The sequence below is a fragment of the Pelobates fuscus genome, chromosome 4, assembly GCF_036172605.1.
Source record: "Pelobates fuscus isolate aPelFus1 chromosome 4, aPelFus1.pri, whole genome shotgun sequence".
NCBI lineage: Eukaryota > Metazoa > Chordata > Amphibia > Anura > Pelobatidae > Pelobates > Pelobates fuscus.
This window is the reverse complement of record NC_086320.1, coordinates 320,782,540-320,792,484: the sequence shown is the minus strand read 5'-3', so window position 1 is coordinate 320,792,484 and position 9,945 is coordinate 320,782,540. Positions and strand designations below refer to the sequence as shown.

The following is a 9,945-nucleotide window of genomic DNA, read 5'->3' as shown; positions in this document are numbered from 1 at the left end:
ACGCTTGGGAGAATTTAAAGGTTTCTCGGATTCGGTGATTATGGTGTCTGCCAGAGTGCTTGGAGTCCTCAGGAAGCGCTAGGAGCATCCATTAACGGAGGTACCCAGTCGGGGTGCCAGGTGATCCGTTACACTCATCTACTCAATAATTGTTATATATTTATTTTCTTACTTGAAAGAACCCTTTCCAGTGCCAAACCTGAAATGTCCTTCCTCAAAATCATGTGATTTAGAATTGATGATCTTAAGGGATCCTCAATTAAACGTCTAAAACTTTAAAGAGACATTTTAGCTTCTTCATCTGATTGAAGTGGTTAGAGTGTCTGGAGTCCCCTGGCGCCGTGCTCCTGTTCAGCTGTGTTGAATCATTTAATGCTAAATTAAACGTTGTAGCATCCCATTGCCTCTGTAGCAATGTGTAGTGGTGACATGCTGAGAGTTGGTATGAATTGGTATGACTATAAAAGAGTGTACTCTCTGCCTTAGCCATGTCTCTAGTGGGTGGCAGGGCGGTGCATGGCCAGAGACTCTCATTCAGTGTGAAAATGTTCAAAAATGATTTAACAGTGAATATTTGGACAGCACCAGGGGATTCGAGGCATTATAACCATCTCAATTAGACAAAATTGTTATAATGCCTAGAGCAGAGATAGGCAACCTTCGACACTCCAGATGTTGTGTACTACATCTCCAATAATGCTGTTACAACCAAAATACTGGCAAAGCATCAGGGTAGATGTTGTCCAAAATATCTGGAGTGCCAAAGGTAGCATAACCCTGGTCCAGAGTGTCCCTTAGGTAAAGCTATTCCTGATTATCGAATCTTATGGTTAGAAATACAATGCCATCAAAGTAATAAAATATTCTGTGCAAACATTTTCACGTTTTTAAATTTATTAATTCTTTTTTCCCCATATACAATAAATGAATACAGATTCATACAATTTGTAGTACTTTTTTCATTTTTGCTAATTTTGCTTCTTAATTAATTGCTAAACATTTATCCTTAAAAATGATCCATATATCAGACAGCATTCTGTAATTTCACAACACTGTACAATGAGCATCTGCATATAGACTGCAATCTTTTTAAGGTAATGGTAAATTCTAAACATGATAAACTGATATCTCATATACTGTCAAGTAACGGTAAGTGATCCTTTCATCTGACTTCAGTTCAGGCGATGGGTCATCAATTGTTCCCAGTTACATTTGTAGTTTCCTCTCAAAATTGTAGTTCAGGCTCTGTATTCTGTAATAAAAATAAATTGAGAAAATAACTTTTAACAATATATTTACAACCAAACTGTATTATTCTAGTCTGTTGTTTTAGAGGTAGGCTAGCTAGCATACAGAATGAACAGCCACCCAAAAAAAATATTTTAAAGGAATTTATTACCATACCACTAAGGGGACATTATAGTTTAACTGAGCCATTCTATGACTCCAGAATGGCTCTGGTTGAGTACCATCTAGTTGAGTACCATCTAGTTGAGTACCATCTACACTGTGTTCTTATTCCCCTATTTATGTACAAAAAGTACATCAGAATCTCTACAATTAATTTAATAAGGGGTAAGCAATAATTGCATGTAAATATTATCAAGCGCTCCTCTTATTTATTGTTAAGATTTTATCTTGATATTTGTTGGTTTAGTTTGGATAAAGTTTAGATGTAATTTTTCCAAGTGGAGGCCAAAAGATAGGTTGGGGTCTAACAACATACCCAGGTATTTGAAAGAGTGGACTGCGGTCAGTGTGCTATTTGATTTTGTTTTGATGCATAGATGGGGATTTTGTAATTTGTGTAATTTAGGTACTGTTCCAAAGATCATTGTGACAGTTTTGTCAGTGTTTAGGAAGAGTTTGTTTTTTGTGGTCCACATTTCTACCTCTGTGAACTGGTCTTGAAACACAGCCTCAAGTTTTTAGTTTGTGTGGTAGAATGTCGTGGTCTACTGTGTCAAAAGGCCTTTGCAAAATCAAGGAAAATAGCTCCAGTTAGGTCTCCTTGTTCCATTCCAGTTTGGATGTCATTGCAAACTTTTAAGAGGGCAGTTGTAGTTGAGTGATTCGGGCGAAAGCCTGATTGATCATGGGTCAGATAGTTAGATTGTTGGTAATACTCACACAGTTGCCTATGGACGCATTTGTCTAAGATTTTTGACAACACGGGAAGCGTTGATATTGGGTGATCGTTAGAAACCAAAGTAGCGTCACCACTTTTATGGATAGGCACTACTCTCGCAGTCTTCCAAAGTTTGGGTATATATCCAGACACTAAGGATTCTTTAATTAGGGTTGTGACAGATTTAGCAATTGCCAGCGCACTGAGCTTCAACAGCATTGCAGGGATTTGATTATTAAGGTGTTTCTTAATGACACTCATAGGTACAAGTATAAAATTTAACTCGTTTATATTGGGTCTTTGCAAATCTAGTAGGGTCTGATCCACATTTGTAGTTTCACGATGAATGTCATTTATTAGCTTGGCAATCAGGGTGGTGGAGCATCCAACAAAACAATTGTTAAAGGCATTTGCTACATCTAAGGGAATTTGCAGGGTTTGGTTATCCACCTTGACAGTAGAGGGTTGGGAGTGGATTAGGGGAGTTTGTAATTTATTTATGACTTTCTATTGTTTGATATGTTATTGTTCAGATTTTCATGGAAATATTGGGCCTTGGCCAATTTTGTTTGTTTTGTGCATATGTTTCGCCATTGTCTATATGCACAGTAATCGTTCATAGAGCCACTGGGTGAAGTGTAAGCAAATATTCTTACTACTTTTACACATTTATTCAATTTTTTTATGAAGAACCCATATATTCATCATTTATTTACATTTGGGTTTGTCTACTGTTTTTTGATAAAAATATTTTCTATGAATGTCTATAGATATGGAGTTATACATATTTAGCACTGCATAGTAACATTGCTTACCTTTCAGTGTCTTCCTCGGGCATTTTCACTTCTAGAGTTTGTGGATTTGTTTCATATTGTTGTTTTTGGAGTTGTGTTGCTTTCCCAAACTGTAGTGGTGACTGTGGGAAACGGCCATCAAATAACGATCTTCCAAACCTCTGGGGCAAGTTGGCTGCTGATTGGATATTGGCCTTCCTAGGAAGATATCGTCCAAATCGTTGAGGTAGGTTTGGGACACTTTTTGTTACTTTGTCTTCAGAACCTCTTCCAAACCTCTGGGGCAGGTTAGCAGCTGGCTTGACTCCTCTTTCCTCTAGAAACTGCCTTTCAAGATGTACAGGTAATTGGCTATATTTGTTCAGTATAGCAGAGCTGATTTCATTGAATCCATCTGGTAACCAAAATTTCAGTTCTTCAGAATCAACATTTCTCCGGTTTTGGATATCTTCTCTGGACTTTTAATGAGAAAAGAAAAAAAGAACAAAAACCCCCCCCCAAAAAACCCAAACTCAATTAAATATAAAGCATAATAGAAACATAGACATAGAAACATAGAATGTGACGGCAGATAAGAACCATTCGGCCCATCTAGTCTGCCCAATTGTCTAAATACTTTCATTAGTCCCTTGCTTTATCTTATAGTTAGCATAGCCTTATGCCTGTCCCACGCATGCTTAAGCTCCTTCACTGTGTTAACCTCTACCACTTCAGCTGGAAGGCTATTCCATGCATCCACTACCCTCTCAGTAAAGTTATACTTCCTTATATTATTTTTAAACCTTTGCTCCTCTAATTTAATACCATGTCATCTTGTTGTGGTAGTTTTTCTTCTTTTAAATATATTCTCCTCCTTACTTAGTTGATTCCCTTTATGTATTTAAATGTTTCTATCATATCCCCCCTGTCTCGTCTTTCCTCCATGCTATACATGTTAAGATCCTTTAACCTTTCCTGGTAAGTTTCATCCTGCAATCCATGAACCAGTTTAGTAGCCCTCTATGTAGCCCTCTATGACATTGCGCGCATCCGCCCCTACTTAACGCCAGATGCGACTAAGGTGTTGGTCCATTCCACTGTACTTTCTCGCCTTGACTACTGTAATACGCTTCTCAGTGGTCTTACGTGCTCCCAACTTGCGCCGTTACAGTCCATAATGAATGCGGCGGCGAGGCTCATCTTCCTGTCCGCCCGCACCTCCCATGCCTCACCCTTCTGTCAATCCCTACATTGGCTTCCTATAAAATATAGAGCTCAATTTAAAATTATGGTTCTTGCTTTCATAGAAACATAGAAACATAGAAACATAGAATGTGACGGCAGATAAGAACCATTCGGCCCATCTAGTCTGCCCAGTTTTCTAAATACTTTCATTAGTCCCTGGCCTTATCTTATAGTTAGGATAGCCTTATGCCTATCCAACGCATGATTAAACTCCTTTACTGTGTTAACCTCTACCAGTTCAGCTGGAAGGCTATTCCATGCATCCACTACCCTCTCAGTAAAGTAATACTTCCTGATATTATTTTTAAACCTTTGTCCCTCTAATTTAAGACTATGTCCTCTTGTTGTGGTAGTTTTTCTTCTTTTAAATATAGTCTCCTCCTTTACTGTGTTGATTCCCTTTATGTATTTAAATGTTTCTATCATATCCCCCCTGTCTTGTCTTTCCTCCAAGCTATACATGTTAAGATCCTTTAACCTTTCCTTGTAAGTTTTATCCTGCAATCCATGAACCAGTTTAGTAGCCCTTCTCTGAACTCGTTCTAAAGTATCAATATCCTTCTGGAGATATGGTCTCCAGTACTGCGTACAATACTTCAAGTGAGGTCTCACCAGTGTTCTGTACAATGGCCTCTTTCTACTGCTAATACCTCTCCCTATACAACCAAGCATTCTGCTGCATTTCCTGCTGCTCTGTTACATTGTCTGTCTACCTTTAAGTCATCAGAAATAGTCGCCCCTAAATTCTTTCCTCAGATGTTGAGGTTAGGACTCTATCAAATATTCTGTACTCTGCCCTTGGGTTTTTATGTCCAAAATGTCTTGCACTTATCGACATTAAATGTCAGTTGCCACAACTCTGACCATTTTTCTAGTTTACCTAAATCTGCCATTTGGCTTATCCCTTCTGGAACATCAACTCTGTTAAATATCTTAGTATCATCAGCAATAATACATACCTTACCATCAAGACCTTCTGTAAAATCACTATAGTTATAGGCCTATAGTTTCCCGACTCCTCCCTATTACCTTTCTTGTGAATGGGCACACCATTCGCTAACTTCCAATCGTCTGGGACTACTCCTGTTAACAATGATTGGTTAAATAAATCTGTTAATGGTTTTGCTAGTACACCACTAAGCTCTTTTAATAGCTTTGGGTGTATTCCATCGGGTCCCATTGACTTATTTGTCTTTACTTTTGACAGTTGAAATACAACCTCTTCCTCTGTAAACTCACGTGTAATAAATGACTCATTTATCCTTTTTCTTCATTTTCATCTGTAAATACAGAAGAAAAATATTCATTGAGGCAGTCAGTTAGACCTTTATCCTCTTCCACATACCTTCCTTCTTTTGTTTTTAATCTAACTAATCCTTGTTTTACTTTTCTTTTCTCATTTATGTATCTAAAAAAAGTTTTGTCCCCCTTTTTTACTGACTGTGCTATTTTCTCTTTGTGTGATTTGTAAGTTTGTATAACTTGCTTAGCCTCTTTCTGCCTAATCTTATAGATCATTCTGTCTTCCACACTCTGTTTTTTTTTTTTATAATTACTAAATGCTAACTTAGTAATCACATCAGGAAGATTAAAGTCACCCATTATGATAACTTCCCCCTTCATTGTCATTTTAGCTATTTCCTCAACTAGTAGATTATCTAACTCTTCTCTTTGTCCTGGGGGCCTATAAATCACACCTACACGAGTTACTGTGTGATTACCAAATTCTAACGTAACCCAAACGGACTCTATGTTTGCCTCACTAACTTTTAGTAGGCTAGATTTCATGCTATCCTTCACATACAGGAATACTAGTTTGTTCTGTTTTGCGGCAAGTGAGGCCTGCTCAGCCTTAAGGTGTGTGGATGTCTCCTCTGTGGCTTTAATACGCCCAGTGAGCGTGAGCATGCCTTCGCGCAGTATCGCTAAATCTGCCTGGAATATTTTGCGGATGTCCCGGAGCAGTGTTTTTATATCACCTTTTGTAGCTGGGATGTTGTTCTCCTCATCGGAGGATTCGTTGTGTAGGTCCCCGGCTGGGGTGATCTCATCTAGTGCGTCCAGAGAGGGCTCCTCATCGGACGACGAGATCCCTGTTTGCTGGTCCGCCATCTTGGGCGCCATGCGCTAGAGGCCTCCCTGCATATAATCGCCGATATTTTGGGAACCTGAAGCCAGGGCTGTTTTGTTCTTCTTGGCCCGTTTCCCCATTGTGTTGTGGGGGTGTATAGGTAAACCGTTGGTGTAACACCCGGTTCGCTGTGGTTATTGTGCTTAGTAGCACGGAGCTTCAACTCTGCACGTCTATTTGGATTGCTGGTCGGCGCCGCCCCCCTGTCCTTGTTTTGGGGGGGGCAATTGGATTGATGTTTTATCACCCTTGTGCCCCCCTCCTAGTTTAAATACATCCAACAAAACCTCTGAACTGCTCACTGGGAACATTTGTTCCCTTTTGAGAAAGATGCAAACCATCTTTTTTGTACAGTTTATTTCCATTCCAAATGATTATATTTTACATTCACTTGGACTGGAATAAGCAACTCACGCTGACTGGACCATACTACATAATCCCTGTGTCACATCAAACAACTACATTTGTGGAGAATTGAAAAAAAAAAAAAACAGCTTTGCAGAATGTATGCCACAAAAATGGAACGAGAAACAAAAGTAAAATTCTCTGCTATTTTGACTTGTTTTTTAGCTTTGTTGGCATTTTACATATTTCACTGTTTAGCAAAAGCAAACATATTTGTTGCTAATCATAAGAAAACTAATTTTCAGGTCTGGTACAAACAAATATTAAAGGGTCACTCTAGGCACCATGACAACCCGTACTCATTATAGAGGTTATGATGCAAGGAGGTTCTTTGAGACTTTAGCTGTGACAATTTGCAAAATCACTACGGTTATAAGACTTCTCCTCTAGGGACTGACATCAGATTTACCTGAGTAACCTATTTTATTTATTTTTTGGGCTATTTTTTTTAACGCAAAATGGTTTAATGCTATTAGTAAATGTCAACATCTAGCCTACAGTATTCTTTTAATGAGTAAATTCAAGTTGATTGGCTGTAATCAAAAATCCTTTTATAGAGTCTATTTTAATTTTTATAAAAGATTTGGATTAACCTGATTGGGGCAATATGTCCTAAATAGAGATGTCCCGAACAGTTTCGCCGGGAACTATTTGCCAGCGAACATAGCTTGTTTGCGGTCGCCGCGGCGGGCGAACATATGCGATGTTCGGTCCGCCCCCTATTCGTCATCATTGAGTAAACTTTGACCCTGTACCTCACAGTCAGCAGACACATTGCAGCCAATCAGCAGCAGACCCTCCCTCCCAGACCCTCCCACCTCCATGACGAATAGGGGGCGGACCGAACATCGCATATGTTCACCCGCCGCGGCGTCCGTGAACAAGCTATATTCGCCGGCGAATAGTTCCTGGCGATCTTTTTCGGGACATCTCTAGTCCTAAACAGTTAGGTAGGGTAGTTGTAATTTTTTTGAACTGTAGCAACACGGAAAATCACGCATACATCTGTATTGAGATGCATATATCAATGGAGAGTGTATCTAATCAGTGGCATTACTCTAGTCAATCTATAGTTTATTTTACGTAGTTACAGTTGTAATGAAAATTATTTAACTGCATTGAAAATCAGGTTTATTGTCAAAATTTACACACTTTCAGATGTTTGCAATAAGCAAATCAAACAAAAGCAATTGAAATAGCTCAACACAACAAATGCTTCAAGTGGTTTCCCCAAATTCAACTGAAAATGCAACTTATAAGTCTCCAATAAGTGACTTCCCATTCACTTAACTGGCTTGGAAAGAAATTTACCTTTTCCAAGTCAGTTTAGTGAATGGGGAGTCACTGATTTGCTGAGAGAGCGTCTGCTGACTGCTGTCAGCCCATCAGTAGTGCCTCTGTCCAGTTGCACTCTCTGAAAGTGTTACAGGAGCCGGATAGGTTGGAGGGTGGACATCGCCGCTGGAAGCAACTTTATAGTTAAACTGTTTGAGAAAGGTTTAACCCATTGAGGTAAGAGTGCCTCCAGTGGCCTCCTTGCACCATAACAACTTAATTTAAATTAAGTTGTTTTGGTGACTGAAATGTCCCTCTTAACTGCTCGATTCACTGGACAATGGAACACTTTAATTAACCCCTTAAGGACACATGACATGTGGGACATGTCATGATTCCCTTTTATTCCAGAAGTTTGGTCCTTAAGGGGTTAAAGACCGGATGAAAACCTTATTTATCAGTCATTTTCAATACCACAACTGGCTATAAATTGTTCAGCTGTTTTGACTTCATAACACCAACCATTCTTTTTTGTTCTTAATTTTTGTCTTTCTTATTGCTTGAAATTGTCTGTATGATTTGACTGATAATACCCTACGCACGACAGAACACGGTTAATGTTCTCTTTTCAGTCAATTTTACCAGCTTCTTAACTAAATGATAATAAGCTTAGTGATAATTTATTTGTCGTATAAATTGTCTACATTTTATCAATCACCCAGTTGGACAAAATTGGGTGCTAAATCCTGCACTATTAGGTGTGCATAGGGAGTAATGTGAAGTCCACTAGTTGTAGGCTACCACTATTGTTTATTCAATGAATCACAATATACAACATGTAGTCACATTATTATTATTATTATTTTATTATCTATATAGCGCCATCAGATTCCGTAGTGCTGTACAATGGGTGGACTAACAGATATGTAATTGTAACCAGACAACTGGACGTACAGGAACAGAGAGGTGGAGGGCCCTACCCAATGAGCTTACATTCACAGAACCTCAGCCAATAAAGCTCAATTTTTGATGCTTTGTTTTAAAATATACTATGTCTGAGCCATGATAAACTAGATTTTGTAGATAAATAACATTATATAATTTATCAATATTCCCTAGAGAACCCAAATGGAGAAATGATCATTCATGAACTCTTGGTGGTCTATAAGAGCTGCTATAAGAATTACTATTTTCAAGAAATTTCGATTAACCAGAAAATGAAAACACGAAATGACAATATAAAATGGTGCATGCAATTTCTTACCTCAAAAAAATCTTCATATTTCTCTTGACTTTCCAAATTCATTGCTGTTTCATCTAAGCAGACAGAAGAAGAGAAAAAGATCGGTGATATGCCTAGAATAAAAAACAGAATCTTGCTAGCACAGAACATCTCCATTCTCTTAGTTGGGTCTACTTTCTTATTTCCTCTTCATCTTGAATCATGGTGCCTTTCCTTTTATACATAGTCTGAGAACAAAATGTAATTTTTTAAAAAAATGACTGACGAATCGTCCTGATGCTAATTATTAATGGATCCGTAAAGAACATGAAGAATCTGAAGAATTTGTTTGTTGAGACCTTTTCAATATGATTCCATCTTGGAATATATACTGACTTTTCAATTATTTCATGTAATTAGCAACTAATTAATTAGATGACTTTCAAGTCCAGAACAATTAAGTCTGATACAAATATGTGCAATTAGTACATACTTCGTCCTCTTGTTGTTTTTTGAATACATCATTCATTTTCTGTGCTATATTTAACAGGTATGGCCTCTTAATTAATGTAAAAGATATATGGGGGGGGGGGGGGGGGGGGGGGGGAGATTGGCAGGATCAGTGTATCCATTTGACCAGCATTTTTTGCAGATTTTGCACCACTTTCTGAAGTCTTTATAGCTGTAAACATCAAAGCACCTTTGCTGTTTACAGTAAAACATATTTGCTGTTAATAAATATAATACATGTTGGGGAATGTGAGAC

The 9,945-nt window shown here is 38.3% G+C and overlaps 1 protein-coding gene across 1 annotated transcript; it reads right to left on the bottom strand.

The window, feature by feature from the left end:
• Positions 1 to 939: 939 nt before the first annotated feature.
• NPVF (neuropeptide VF precursor) lies at positions 940 to 9,373 on the bottom strand. Its single transcript, XM_063450706.1, has 3 exons — positions 9,222 to 9,373; positions 2,944 to 3,380; positions 940 to 1,252 (listed from the first exon to the last, which is right to left on the bottom strand). The coding sequence occupies exons 1-3, from the start codon at positions 9,354 to 9,356 to the stop codon at positions 1,207 to 1,209; spliced, it is 618 nt and encodes a 205-aa protein (XP_063306776.1). The 5' UTR covers positions 9,357 to 9,373; the 3' UTR covers positions 940 to 1,206.
• Between the last annotated feature and the right edge of the window lie 572 nt (positions 9,374 to 9,945).

Bases quoted from the DNA above. Each gene is read 5' to 3' on its own strand.
- NPVF (XM_063450706.1), bottom strand. From the start codon at position 9,356: ATGGAGATGTTCTGTGCTAGCAAGATTCTGTTTTTTATTCTAGGCATA. The intron at 3,381-9,221 runs GTAAGAAATTGC...TCTCATTAAAAG, and splicing joins AATATGAAGATTTTTTTGAG to TCCAGAGAAGATATCCAAAA. The intron at 1,253-2,943 runs GTAAGCAATGTT...TTTTTATTACAG, and splicing joins CCCGAGGAAGACACTGAAAG to AATACAGAGCCTGAACTACA.